This window comes from Agelaius phoeniceus, chromosome 1, assembly GCF_051311805.1.
Source record: "Agelaius phoeniceus isolate bAgePho1 chromosome 1, bAgePho1.hap1, whole genome shotgun sequence".
Classification (NCBI taxonomy): Eukaryota; Metazoa; Chordata; class Aves; order Passeriformes; family Icteridae; genus Agelaius; species Agelaius phoeniceus.
The window spans coordinates 111,104,146-111,119,550 of NC_135265.1; the positions used below are offsets into that span (position 1 = coordinate 111,104,146).

At 36.7% G+C, this 15,405-nt stretch overlaps 1 protein-coding gene across 7 annotated transcripts in view; it reads left to right on the forward strand.

Moving 5' to 3' along the window:
• ASXL3 (ASXL transcriptional regulator 3) overlaps nt 1-15,405 on the forward strand; it is a 127,982-nt gene that overhangs the window by 78,967 nt on the left and 33,610 nt on the right. For all 7 annotated transcript variants that reach the window (XM_077185200.1, XM_077185213.1, XM_077185208.1 and 4 more), the window contains 3 exons: nt 2,886-3,003; nt 3,923-4,042; nt 8,520-8,683. In XM_077185200.1, coding sequence (XP_077041315.1) covers nt 2,886-3,003; nt 3,923-4,042; nt 8,520-8,683 — 402 coding nt within the window. The remainder of the gene's footprint in view (nt 1-2,885; nt 3,004-3,922; nt 4,043-8,519; nt 8,684-15,405) is intronic.

Genomic DNA, 15,405 nt, shown 5'->3' on the forward strand with positions numbered 1-15,405 from the left:
TTAGCTGGGCATATCACAACAAGAATGTCTGTGCAGAATCTCAGCCATCTCTTTACCCTGCAAATCATATGTTAGATTGCTTACTTGTTATCTTTGTACCCTCTTCTCCTGTCTTGTATCTTTCATTTGACAAATGAAAAGACAGAGAGGCACGGGGAAGGTTATGTGCCTATTCTCTGTACACAGGGTAATTCACTGGTAATTCGTTAATTTTGTGTTAAAAGTTTTACTTGGATTTAACATCCATATTGTGGGGAGTTGGGTTTTGGGGGGGATTTTGGGGTTGGGGTTTTTTTTGGTGGGGTTTTTTTTTTGTTTGTTTGTTTGTTTTTGTTGTTTTTTGGGTTTTTTTTCTTTTTTTTTTTTTTTTTTTTGTTTTTGTTCTACAAACTGTCCTTTAGGTGTGTGTGGCTTTTCTGTCAGCTTGATTTTCAGACTTCACTTGGGCCCTTTTTGGTGATCAGTTCCTTGCGCTGTGAAACTGGAGGAGCTGGGGAAGGGACTGGCAGTGAATCAATGCATGTTAGGGAAGAAGAAACCCTGAAAAACAAATGTTTGTCAAAGGGAAATGGTGTCTTTTAGGTTTTTGCTTGACCCTCATATATAGAGGTGCTAAGGCTGTAGCTAGAGAAGTGTGCTATGCCTCGAAGTAAATAGTTCTGGTACCTTTGTCTGCTCCCAACTGTATTTCCTCATCTGATTGTCCAGGGAGAATCTTGCATTAGTGCTCCATGGGCATGAGTTGGCCTGTGCTTCTTGTAAATGCCAGATCAGTTGCATAAATGTGTGCTTAAGGACCACAGGGGGCCCTGCCAGTAACAGAAAAGAAGGTAAGTGGTGCTCCTGACAAATATTGGGTACCGCTGCCCTCAATCCAGCAGCACGTGTCAGCTGAGGTGTACGAACACTCTGTGCCTGTCACTGGTGGTGGATACACTGCTGGTTCCTTTCATGGGAGTTCAGTCTAAGCATTGAAAATCAACTGTGAGGCTTGACAAAGAATCTGCCTTTGTCACAGTAACTGTATAAATCATTAAAATGGTGTTTCCGTATGGATGCTGGCCACAAGACTGTGAAACCTTGGTGAGGGTGGAAATTGTCTTGGAAAGTCAGGAGGAGGCAGGAGGCAACATGGAGCATTGTTTGGGCTCTAACCATTTGCCTTGGTGGAGGAAATGAGGATGACATGAGGCAAATCAGGCTGTGGGGCACCATGATATGAAGTTGTGTTTTATTGGTGTATTGGTGGTGCAGACATTGCCAGTCTTTTCAGTTAATTTTTAATGAACTGTTTCCCACTGTCTCCGTGGTATTACTGTTAATTAAGGATCACCTGATTTGCCACTTAGGTTTGCAGGGTCATTTTGAGGAATTTTGGAGAAATGTTAACACTTTAGAATTTTCTGTCCACAAGTCTGGCTGTGCTTGCTTGATACCAATATGAAATTTCTGTCTCAAAAATGTTTGACGTAATAGCTGTTCTTTATGGCTTTCTGCTACTTCTTTGGTTCAGTGTAGATCTGACCAGCTTCCTCTCTTTGTTTGATTTCAAGTGTTCTAATTTGATTTTTATTGCACAGTGCTTACGTGTCCTTTCAGATGTACAATAAAATGGGTTAATCCATGAAATAGCTTCTATGTGGCCTGGTGTATTTTATGTTGTGTAGAGTGTTATTTAGAGGAATAGACCAATATCGATTTCTTTCTTCTCAGAGGGTTTTTTTTCCTCTTATTTAGCTATGTGAACAATTTGGAAAGGTATTACAATCCATTAAAGTTACAGACTTAAACCTTACAGGGCATAAGTCATTCATGCTCATAAACCTATAGGGATAATTCATATCAAATATGTACCTTGTTGATATGGTATTACTTTAATAAATCCCTCAAGTTCATAACACAAATCACAATTGCAAAAATAGAGTGCACAGTAAGAATGGAGAAAAATAGACAGGAAGCTAGGAGAAGTCTGTATTAAGCCCAGCCCATTCTGATTAATTCCAGAATTTTAATGCTTGCGGATGTATTAATTGGCAGGTATTCATATTTTTATGTTTTAAGACCTTTTGAATGATATATAATTTTCCATATAAAGCAGTCTGATGGGTATTTGCTATTTCTAATCTGTAGATATTTTCTATTACATTATCAGCCCTGTATTTGATACATTTATGAAACACAAAGCACTACCATTTGTAGAGATTTATTCCTGTATCATTTTCCCCCAGATTTGCCAGAACACCATCATGTTCGTGTTCTGAAGGTTAATGCCCAAAGTCAAACAGACAGAAGCCAAATGCTGCAAGGTTTCCAAGATTAGGACTGATTCCCTTCACGAAAATAAATGATTCCTGCCATGTTCAGTGATTTTGTGCAGCACTACTCACGGCTGAGTGAGTGCATCAATACTGTAGTCCTTACATGCTGTACATACTGATGACACTCTGTGTTAACTTGATTGACTGAGCAGTATACTGGAGAGGATGCACCTGCGAGAGATGTGCAGACATATATTTTTATTCTGGTTTTGAAACATTTTGGGTTTACTTTTTTTTTTGGAAGTCTTAGTTTCACATTTCATGGGTTATCATGTTGTGCTGTTAAGGTAGAGCAAACAGTTACGTGCTTCTTTGTTGTCAAAATGGATTGGAAAATGATCTAAGGTGCATCTTCTTTCTCTATAAAAAAAATGGAGAAAAAGCCTGATTTTGTATTTTAAAAGAAAATGACATAAAGAGGACGAGTGTGAAGTCTGCCAAGTCAGTAGCTGTGTAAATTATGCTTATTGTAAGGGATTCAGTTTAATGGTAGAGAAATGTCATGTGTAATTCACTTATAAGCATTATTTTTTGCTACAGTTATATGTTTTGTTATCGTTTTTGTAGGCTTTGAGACAACAGCAGAAAAGAAGAAATGGAGTCTCAATGATGGTAAACAAGACTGTTCCTCGTGTTGTTTTGACACCATTAAAGGTGTCCGATGAGCAGTCGGATTCACCTTCAGGTAAATCGCTAAAGGACCGTTTGCAAGATCAGCTCTGGTCACAGAGCCTTCCTCTGAATCAGATGTGTAGCATACAGAATTTGGAATTGCTGAAATACTATTTCCACTGGGTGGCTTTGTTTAACGTCTTTATTTCTTTATCAAGACTCGTGTCTCAAGGATGGAGATTTTTCTTTAATAAAGAGCTGAAGGCACACAGTAAAATGACAATTGGTAATAGCAGCAGCTTTAAAGGAATGCAAAGTAACATTTGTTTGGCTCTGGAGCTCTAATGGAGGACCACATGCTGGTATTCAATGCCATAAAAAGAGGAGGGGGGGAAAGGCTTCTCTGTGAATGCGAATTTGTGTCTCAGTTCTGCATTGCAATACTCAAATCCTTTTGTTAGCTTTTCTTCTTATACCATGCTTATCACTGCAGCATAACCTTGACCTTTAGCTCTCGTGATTAAGTTACTTCATTTTAAGAGATTTCTGTGTCTATGTTTAACACAAATTGACAATTGTATTTCCAAACATATCTTTTCTTTAAATGTTTCTTCAAAAAGAAATTATCTTTTTTTCAGCCTTAGGTTGCTTTACTGCCCCATAACTTTAACTTAAGATTAAAATATTTTTAAAAATATCTCCTGGGCATTATAGAACTATGTTATTTTTATTAGATCACTGAACATTTTTATTGACTGCAGTGTTCAGTAAACTTTAGTTTTCAGCACTTAATTGATTTATTGAGCTTTTACTTCCAATTCCTCTGATGAGGAGGAATTGTATTGTGACCAGAAAAGTATATTGCCTTTCAGCAAGAAAATGTCAATTTTTTTTAAATCTATTTTTGTTTGTTTATGGTGTAGGGGGTGCTGAGGGGATTGTTAGTAAAAGTGCAAAAGCATCATATTTGAGGGATTTTACTTTTTCCAAAGGATCGGAATCTAAAAATGGCGAAGCAGATGGTTCTGATAAAGAGATGAAACATGGGCAAAAGTCTCCAACTGGAAAGCAAACAAGCCAGCATTTAAAGAGATTAAAAAAATCTGGTTTAGGTGAGTAGGAGTAAAATAAATATCTTACTTGTAATACTGATATTTTTCTAAACTCTGTGTTCTCTTGGAAAGTTTTATTTTTCTGTTTACCTGTCCCTTTTTCAAACTCAGCAGCTGATCCTTTCTCAAGAAGACATCTTTCTGTCTGCCTGGAAAATCCATGGTCAGTTTTTTTTTCATCCTCAGTGGTTGCTTTTTAAAGTTTGACAGACCTAAGCAATTGCAGGCAGAGAGGTGATTTAGCAAGTAGATTCTGATTGTTATTTAGTGATTTTTTGGGGGGTTGGGGGCAGTGTGTAACAGATATTCTTTCTTCATGGTGAATTTGCTTGCCTAATGTGCATTTATTCCCAGAGATAGTAGCATATTTGCTGACGTGCTTGCCCGATTAGAAGTTAACATTCTCTATTCTTCATTTTCATTATTGCACGTCATATAGAGATGTGGCATAAAAGTTTTGGTTGGCTCTTCTTTGGTTGATTTAGTTCTTCAGTTGGATCTGTAACTATTTTGAAGCTACATCTCTTGAGGGGGTAGATACAGTTTCTGATTTTATTTTCTGTGGGTTTTTTAGTGAGGTTCATGGATCACGTTCTGTAATTAACAAAGAATTTTCTCTGAAGAGATGCTAAGAGTAAATTCCAAATCTGCATGTCATAGGCAGATTTTCCTGCTCTGCATGAAATTTAATTGGAAAAGTTCCCTAGGGAGCACAAAATGTAGTGTTCACTAAGACTCTTGTCTCTGCTTAAGTGAAGTCAAAGAATGACATAACTGTTTCTTTATCTTTACAAAGTACTTCTTGCATTCATTAGAATGCTGAATCATTTAGAGAAGTATTTTGCAATGTGACCATGTTGGAAAAGATAACAAACAAGCTTTCTGTAGTGCTAAATCCTAGAAGTTATTTTATGTCTGTCTTTGTGGGGATAAGATTGTTCTTTATTAATCATCCAGCCTAGTCCTATTTTTATATATAAATGATCCTGTAAAATAGCTCCAAGGCACTTTACTTCCTAAATGCCATAGGAGAGTTGTTCAATGTGCTATTGCCAGTTCCTGGCAGTGTAACCTATAAGCCTTATTGTATCAAAGCCTCCCATGAAAGTGTACTTTGGTTTCATACATGATTTTTCTGCAGATTATCAATCAGTCCCATGTGGATAGCTAGTTCTCTGTGTTGATCCAACATCATTATTAAAAATAGACAATACTCCCTCAGTGTTACAGCTTTTGCTATGTAAAGTTATATTCAATGTTAGATGATTTCCTGTCATTTTTCTCTACATTTAAACTGAGATGCATAATTTCAAGTATATATTCCTCCCTATCTTCAGTTATGACATCAACTGTTGGCTCATGATATCAAATGAATTCATTAGGGTTTTTTTGGTGGATTTTGGAAAATAAATCTACTGGCCTTTTGGGACACCACACATGAAGTGCGGGGAACTTTGTATAAGGTTTAAGGGTTTCTGTTCTTGTACTCATGTTTCTCTCATGACACAGCATTTCTTGGGATGCTAGAAATGCAGTTGTAGAGCAGCTTTGAGAACAGGTCCAGGGTCCTGTGTAGTGCACAATTCAGGTCCAGATATTGTTTGATTGTCTGAAACTCTGCTGATCTGCCCAACATTCACGACATGTTGTGTTTGGTAGACTTTCTGAGCTCTGATTTAATAAGATTACTTTTTTTCCCAGATTCTGCCAACTGTGTGATTTCTGTCCTTTTTCTGTTTTCATTTTCATATCTTGATGTAGACCTATGGTGCTGCCATCTCCTTATGGTTAATTCTCTGTGTTGAGGAGTAAACTCTTATTTTCCAAGGCTGCTAGCCTGAGTTTCCCTCTTGTCTTACAGCTTCTATTTCTGATTTGGACAGTGATACCCTTGAAGTGTATAAGGGTTCAAAATGTCTTTCTCTGTGGAAAACAACATAAAAAACACTGGCACATGTTTTGTCATAAACTCTTCTCAGAGCTATGATTAGTGATGCAGTAGTGTCATACTTCCATGCTGCTCCCAAATACTTCACTAAATCTTACTACACACTTGGGACCTGCTATACAGAACCTAAATTAGCCATAGGAAGGGTGCAGGAGAGAGAATTTGTTGTTTTTCTGAACAGATTTTGAGGGGTTTTTTTTAAGTAGAACTGTGGTGGGCATCCACAGTTGCTACATACACAGAAGCAATACACACATTTCTTCCAGAAGCTGATAAAGCACCCATAGTATTCTGCAAGTGATAGAAGGCCAAATAAATCAGAAATTGTAGATTTGAAGGCCAAATAAGTCAGAAAAGTAGATTTGACTCTTTGTCTTGGGCTTTTAATGCTATGAGAGTATCTTCCACTGAAGGATGTTACTGATTTTGCAGTCATGTATCTTATTTCAGTTTGGATTATCTCTGTGTGTTTGCCTTCCCATAGGATATGAAGCTCTAGCTGGGGAAAATGTTACTCTAATTTGAAGTCAGTTACAAGATGGGGATATGTATTTTGTATTGATTAAAAAAGAGAATATACATACATGCATTAAAATTCAGTACATCATACAACTTGTGTTATGCTCAGGGACTGTGTTCTTTTTACATTTATATTTAGTGGGTGGAACAGATGGTGAGGATAGTTTATTGTGATGCATTCATGAAAATGGGCATTTCTTCCACACAATTGTCCTGTATAACAGGGCATTCATTTGTTGGTAATGGAGTCTTAGCTGTACTGAAATTGAGTATGTTAGAAATATGTTTTGGAAAAGGTTATCCTGTGCTGAGTGCAAAGTATTTCTTGTCTCATTCAGTTACTATCAGCTGCTGAAAAATAAAATAAAATTACAAGGATGTTTACAGGAGGCTGTGACTGAAGTAGAGCTTTTAGAATTTACAGATCTTTATTTTCTTGCATATTTATATTTTGTAGTTACAGACTTTCAGGGAAGAGACCACTATAGGTCCTCTAAGAAATCCAAAGCATAGTTGCATTCCTTCTATTGTGGTTACTGTTAAGTAGCTTGTAGCATTTGAGACATTCCTAATAGTCAGTATGCCCAAATTTTTTCATTTTTAAAACATATTTAATCTTCTTAACGTGTCACTTTAATTGTTGCTGAGAGGTCCTATGTAAATGCCAAATGCCATCATTCATCATAGCAGTGGAATAATCTTTTAATCACTTTTTTAGGGTTTCTGATGGAGTTCGTGTTTTATATAGTTCAGACCCCTCTTACACCATTTTTGAAATATTTGAAAGTACAACAAACTGAAACCTGAAGAAGTGTCCTGGGAGGGGTTAGAAGCTTTTGAGTTTTTCCAGCCACCTGGACTTTGATATGTTAAGACTTAGAGGAAAGAAATTATTGTAGCAGAATATATACCTTGAAGCAGATAGCTCTTTAGGAAACTTTAAAAAGTATTTTCTAAATATTATCCTAGAAATACTAACAAAATCAGACCAGACAGGATCTCCAGTGGTCATCTAATTTGTTCATCATAGGTCAAAATCAGATATGCATCTGTCATTACTGACAGGTATTTGTCTAACATATTCTGAAAATATTTTGATGGAGACTGTAATATCTCCCTATGGATTTAATTCAGCATCTCCTTGTTCTTGGTGGTTGAAAGCTTTCTTTTCTCAGTATCTTAACAGATATATTTCTTGCTGTGCAAGAGTTTAAGATGATAACCTTTCTGTCCACTGTGTAAAGTAAGAAGATATTATTCTGTAGTGCTGTGCATCTGCCATGTGTTTACTTCCCTTTCCCTCTGCTGAGCCTTTGTCTTACTCCTGTGTTTCTATCGTTCCTCTCATACCTTGTTTACTAATCTCACAATTCCTGCTGCTGCCTTCTGTGTTTTGATCATTTTAGATCTTAGTTCTTAGGAAAATTCTGAAAAATTCTTTTGTTTTTAATGTTTTCAAGCATTAACATATTAAATATTCTCATCTCTTTGATCACTCTCTATTCACACAGGTTTTAGCAGGTGCAGTGGGACAAGTTCTGTAGGCCATAGGGCACTGCTGATGGCAAAAGAGAAGCTGTCCATAATTATTGATTCACATCAGCCTCATCAAGCAGCCTTTTGCTTGAAAATAGGTGCTTGTATAATTATTGTTGATGACATGACAGGATTATTTTCTGTGGCTGTTGAGTTGGTCTCGAGCTGGAAATAAGAATATGTCATCTGTGAGGTTTACTGGAACATAAGAGGTCAAGAGACAAATGCATTTTGTCTCTTTATTATAAAATAAAAATACTTTATCTTCAAGAGACAAATATAAAATATCTTTTATAATTATACAAATATAAAAGCTGTTAAGACACCTAGAAAAGGCTGTGTTACCCTTCTCAGAGTACCATTTCTCTAGAGCTCATTGTATTATACAGTAAAAGCTAAAAACTTTAAAAGAAGATTTGTTCCTACTCTCTTCCTTTATTTATGTTTAAAGTTATTTCTGTTTATTTACTCCAGGACATTTGAAATGGACCAAAGCTGAGGATATTGACATAGAAACACCGGGATCTATTCTAGTGAACACTAACCTGAGGGCTTTAATAAATAAACACACCTTTGCTTCTTTACCTCAGCATTTTCAACAATACCTCCTGCTTTTGCTTCCAGAAGTAGACAGGCAGGTAAGTAATATCATAAAATATTTCTATTTTTAATAAGACTTTTTTACAGTGTGTTTGCATAGGCTGATTTGACTGACTAGGAATCGTTCCAGGAAAGAATGAGAAAATCTCCATATTTCCTTAGGTAAAACTGTTAGATGTAGAATGACTATAAAGTTTGTCTGTGAAAACCAGCTCCTCCTTTTCAGGAAGCAAAGCTTCTTTGCTTCCTGAAAATTCTGCAGGTCCCTGATTTGTCTGAATGGAAACTGGGCAGCAAATCTTTCAAACCTGCCAATTTATTTAATTAGCTTTTCTACCTATGGTGTTGAAGATAAACTTCTCATTCTCAAGACTTTCTTTATTTTGAGTCTCTTTTCACCTGTGATCTTTCTTGGTGCTCTGCCAGAAATGTCCAGGTCAACATTAGGTCAATTAGTCAATATTTGTTCTCCTGCTCTTCATCTTCTGCACAAGCCTATATAAGCTCTCTCAGCTCCACTGCACTGAATCCACATATTCACACCTTTTATAAGGAATATCTTCTCCAGAGCTTATGGCTGTGTGCTCAGATCTATTGAGAGAATGATTTGGAGAGGAACAGGCTGGAAATAAAATTTCAGTTTTGTGATCTTTCCTACAGTGTCTGGTCCTTCCTGCATTTGTTGGTCAGATTGCAGGGTTTCTTAGAGAGAGGAAAAAAAAGTCTTTCTATCATGTCTAGTAGTTAAAATAGATAAGAGATTCCATTTACTCACTTGCCTCACTTAGGGATTCAAAAAGTCTTTCCAGTTTCAATGGGGAATACTCATGCACTTAATTCAGACTCATTAACTTACACAAATAGGGCATTATATTTTTTGCAGATGGTCGGTATCCCTCTTATAATATACTAGAGAATGCAGATCACTTAAATGAGTAATTAAAACCTGCATCTTAAATCAGTATTTCATTTCAGTATTGCAGGTTTTAAACTATTAGTAGTCTACCACTAAAGCAGGGAGAAGAAGTGCAATGTGACACAAAAAGAGGAAAAAAAACTGTATTAATGTACATTTACTCAGCTTCTTATCAAATTAGATACTGTATGTTGTGGACCACAATTCTGTATTTAATAACAGAATGCTTGAGAAAGAACATCAGAACAAGATCCATAGAAGAAATAATATAAATGTATTTATTCTCAAGCTCCCACAATGCAGTCGAAGTCAGTATTGACAAGTCTTAAGAAAAGTTTTTTTCCCTGATTTCAAACAGATTTTAACTTAGTGTCCAGCAAATATTTTTCTGATAGTTTTGATTTTTTTGTTCTCTTTCTAGTTAATTCATCAGAAAAGATTAAAAGAATGTACCAGGTAAAATCATGTTTTCTCTCCAACCATCAAAGACCCAATGTTCATAAATTACATTTCAAGTATGGGGTCTTTATTTAGAAGTTTTTTGCATTAAAATTTATTTTTAAAATGGAATATCTACAACTGACAAGCCACTTACCTTCTTATCAGTGTTCTTACAGCAGAGTTTTTTGGCAAGAAAATCAAGAGAATATTTTTTTGAATTTAAACCATGCCTCACTAGTTAAAAGCAGTGCATTTTTTTCACTTTTATTTCAAAAACCATTCACATAATGCATATAATATGTTATTTCAGAGGCCCAACTGCATAATTGGACGCTGTTACTTCACAAGCAAATGTTGTGATGAGACATTTGCAGGTGTCCTTCTGTCTGTCATCTTCTCACAGCCTTCTGTGGGTTTGTGTAACATCCCAGGTTTTCACCTGCATTTGGAAGGCAGGAGTCACCTGTCATCTCTGGAAGTTTAATGGAAATGTTTGGCCTCTAAGTGTGAAAGTTGGAAAATTATGTTCAGGTGGAGAGTGGAATAGCCCTGAACCCTCACTTTGCAGAAGTCTTGGCAGAGAAAGGAATGCATCTCTTTTCTTGATGTCTGAGAATGTGTCCTCAGCTATGCCTGAAGTGTGGCATCCCAGAAACAGACTGATGAAAGCAATTGAACTGATGTTCTTTTCCTTCCTGTGGCAAGTGGAATATGGCAGTGTAGTGCTCAAGGATCAAATAAAAGGATACAGAATTTTAGCCAGGGAGTTCTGGTGGGAGTCTCTGCTGTTGGTCACTCTGACTGAACAAAGCAAGAGTATTCAGTTTTCCTCTTTTATTTCTACTTTCTAAATCAAATGGGACATCAGGCAAGCTATACTATTCTTTGAGTTAGCTGCACATCTCTTGGGGTTCAGTTTTATTGTTTTATATTGATCTTTCCTTGATTCATCTGAAAATTCTTATTTTGCTCTTCTGGCTCAGAATTGTTTCCTCCCTGTGTGCTGCTCTGCAGTTGGCTGCTGTTGTCTTCCCCAGAGAAGGCTGCATTTCTGTCTTGCCATGTGGATAGAGTATGTGAAGTACTGTAATAAATGGCACTATAAAAATGTAATAGAGTTATGCTATTTGTGTATATATAGTGATCTGTGAAATAAATTACTAATGAAGTGCAGTTTCATTTAGGCTTTATTACTGCTTCACATAGAAAAACCCCATGATGAATGATTCTTTGTCATTTCTGTCATAAACACCATTTTTCTGGGTGGTATAACTCCTCCTCCTTAAATCGTACTCAGCCAAAACTTGTCATGCATGTGTCACTTTGAATAAGCATTTTTAGAAACCATTAGTTAAGGGAGTTGAGGTTTTCTGGGTTTTTGTGTGCAAGTGTTTATTATAAATAAATGACTTCTGTCTCAACCTTGGTTAGTCTAATGTGTTCAAGAAAAGTTCAGGGACAAGTTAGGAGCTTGTTGGGATGTGTTTTCTGATCTTTTTTTTTCATTTTCAAGTGTTGTGATTGATATCAGGCAGCTATTGGAACCCATGGAACAGAAAGCCTTAGGAAAGATGTCCCAGAATGGAAGAAGTCAAGACCAATTCTTCTGATGTTCATGCTGTCCCTACTCCAGCTAGATTTTTGATGAAGTGGAAGAAGAGGGTCATTGCTTTTTTTTCCCCTTGGGAAAAGATAAATTGTATCATGAGTTATAATTACAATTTAAATTGATTTCAGCTTGCATATTAGTTTAAATCCTATTTCAGTAGCAATGAGGCTTTTGTGTAATTATCTGTATTAAAAATGCCTGTAAAAGAAGTTGAAGCAAGTTGGCAGTTATGGTAGATGCATTTTATCAAGGATTTTATTTGTTTTAATTTGGGGTCAGAGGGAATAAGTATGTAGACATTGTTCAAATCATAGAAACAAAGAATGTCCTGAGCTGGAAGGGAGATCCATGAGGATCATCCAGTCAAGCTTCTCACACTGCACAGGATAGTCCCAAGAATCACACCAAGTGCATTTTCCAAATGCTTCTTGAGCTCTGTCAGGCTTGTTGCTGTGACCACTTCCATGGGGAGCCTGTTCCAGTACCCCAACACCCTCTGGGTGAAGAACCTTTTCCTAATATCCAACCTAAACCTCCTCTGACATGACTTCAGGCCATTCCCTTGTGTCCTGGTCACCACAGGTCACACCTGAGAAGCAACCATGTCCCAGACTTGTCTGTTTAGCAGACTGCTCCAAAATCTTGCATCACTGGATACCAGAAACCTCATGACTGAAATTTGAACATCCAGATTTTCAGCTCCTCATTAATCTGTATGGATTCAAAGACTCACAATCCTTGAAGCTCAGCTGATACAGGAGCCTGTTGGGTGATTCCCTGGGAGACCTGTATGACTGAGCTGGAAATACAGAAAACATACAGGTGTAGAAACTATATGGAAGGAAAAGTCTCTGCACAAGAGATTTCAGTTATCACAAATTCCAGCAAAGTATTTTGCTTTACAGCTCTAATTAGAACATTCTACAGCTAAAGAACAATGGATTTTTCATCAAATACCTACTTCTGACATTGATACATCAAGCTGATTATGGCATGTAACAGAGGCCTTCTTCACTACCTCTCAGCAAATACCTTCAAAGCAGGAAGTTTCTCTGTATATCTAGATTGCTGTATGGCATCAGTGAGTCTTTAAATATTAATTCAACAGTGTATATTGTGCAAGCATGGGTAACAGGTCTGTACAAGAGGTTGCTGAAAATGAATGGCAGTTGGCAATGTTGTGTCTACACCTGCTTTCCTTGTTGGTACTCCTGGGAAGTCAAATTTCTGCTCTTAACACAGGGGAATGGGCAAGAGGAAGGGAAACACACCCACCTACTTAGGTTCCAAAAAGAATTGCAACATTATCTGAAGAGTAGCAGAAAGCTGAAGTGATTTTACTAATACTGAGAGCTGAACAAAATGTTCTGTCCTGAGTCCTCTGAAAAAAAAGTGTGTCTTTCCAGACTCTATGACTGCTTAACACCTTTCTGATCTTTGGGAATTTGACCCTGTCTTGCATTTTCTCTTCTGGTAATACCGGGCTCTTTTGAGTCTCTTGTGATTTGCACCTGCCCTGCCCTTTCACATAGGATATGAATTTCTTCCCACAAAAATACTTCAAAGCCTCCTCAGACATGTGTGTTAGGTATTTTATCAGATCAAATCTGTTCTGGAAGAGCATTTAAAGCAGTAGAGGAAATCACAGTAATAGTTATATCTTGTCTCAGCTTTACTTGTTTAATGAAAGAAATTTAGCAACTATCTATCTTTTATCTACAGTTTATAGATAGTCAAGTTAGTTACTTAAATTTAAAACTTCAATATTCTTAAGGAATAACTTAAGGTGTGTAATATTGCAGAAGGTCATGTGAATATTTCAGGTTTGTTGCAGGTCAGTCTACTGAAAAGGAAAACATGATGTACAAATCAAAGGATTCTAAAATGGGTCAAAACCCACCTTATTCTCTTTCTTTAATTTCTAAATCAGTGAATCCCAAAATAATTATTGTCTCTTGGGTGAGTGCTAGTATTGATATGTAATCACATCACAGCATCCTTTTATTTTAAGGTCAGTGCAGGTTCTGTGTTTCTGTCTTGGCTTGTTCATTTTAGGTTGCTGCAGTTTGAATCTGTCACCTTGTAAAGATTTTTCTCCCCTTGCATTGAGAAAAGGCACAGAGTGATGTCAGCTAGTGATTTACTCTGTTCCTTTGAAAATAATAAGTAATTTTGGAGAAGGTTATCTACAGAATTCCAATTCAAACCTTTGTTTTCACGCAGTATGAATCAGCTGAATATCTTTTCCTACAATTTGAGCAATGATAGCAAAAGGTAACCATTGGTTTTGATGTGCACAAATTACTCCTACTCCCAAGCACATCAGTTGGAATTCTGTGGTGGAGAGTGGGTCATGAATAATACAAAATATTATTTCACTGTAAAAGGCAAGAAGAGAAGTCTGGTATCTGATATTCTGAACGCTTAGTGTTTAATAGATACCTTACTGTATATTAGTATTTTATTAGAAGAGGGTGAGTGAAGCTTGATTTTCACAATTTGCTTTTTGTAGCAATGTAACCATCTCCCTGCTTGTTTTATTAACTTCATCAGTGCTTGAGGATTATATGTGCCATTGGTATTTTGCAGAATTTCATTTATAAAAAGACCAACTGCAGAAATTAGTGCTGCGTGTATTATTTGCTTCCAGCTTTATTTTAGGTTTCTCTCCATGGAATTATTGTGTAGGGGTAGTTAAATGGTTACCTTATCTTACTTTGCTGCCTTTTTTGATTATCTTACAATCTTTTAGCTTTTTACTTTTCCATTCTCTATCAATCAGTAGCTTTCCAATATTTATTGTTATGTTCCTGTAAATGTTTGAGTTTTACACTGAAATACTTTTAGTGTTATGACAAAAGCATTTAGTTCAGAGAACATTTGCAATTGAAGGTTAAATGTAACATATGTCATCTGCACCTAAGCAGATTTAAAAAGCTGTTAAATTGGCACCCCTGTGTGTGCAGTAATTGAAGGTCATTTTATGACACATTTCTCCCTTTAGCTGACATTTTTTCTTCAGTTTTACTGGATGATGTGGACAGCATGGTGTTGTTGTAATGTGCCTTATTTCTACAGCTTTATTAGGGTAGTTTTAATGCAGGTATCTTACAGACTAGATAGATGAATAAATTCCAAAGATTTAAGCTGCCTTTTCCATAAAAATCTGGGTCTGGTTCCTGAGCTGAGCTAGCCAAGGGTTTTCATACAGATTACTACACCCAGCTGACCCTCTGTCCTTATGCACCAAGTTAATACTTATTTTACCTAACACACCTGTATGGATTGTGTATGTGTGTATTTCACAGTCATGTATTAACAACAAACATCAGTTTTTACTTTATGTGAGTTGAAAGCTGAAGGATTTTACATCAAAATCCCAGTTGTCTTTAGCTACAAGAGAGCTACTCTTTCAGCTTCCCTAGGCAGTCCAGAAAGGCTCACTGCAATTGCATTGCAATCTGGCTGCTCTGATTGATGTGGTAATGGAATTCTTGTTTGCTTGTTTGCAGTAATCCCCAGAGGTCGTCCTCAGTATCAGTATGTCTACATATGTGAATAGGAAGCTTTACATTTTTGATTAAGTGTCAATGTTTCATATTTCTGCAGGCTTGGTCACTGTATTGTATAAGTGTGAAGCTGTGTTTTCCACTCTGCCACATCCATGTTGTGGAGGTTCTTTTTTGATTTCTAAAGCCTAGTTACAAGCTCTTGTCACACTTAAAACATGTCTCACCTTTTAAGAACACATTTTGCAGCAGTGTTAGCAGAACTATTGCGTTTGCTTTTGTCTG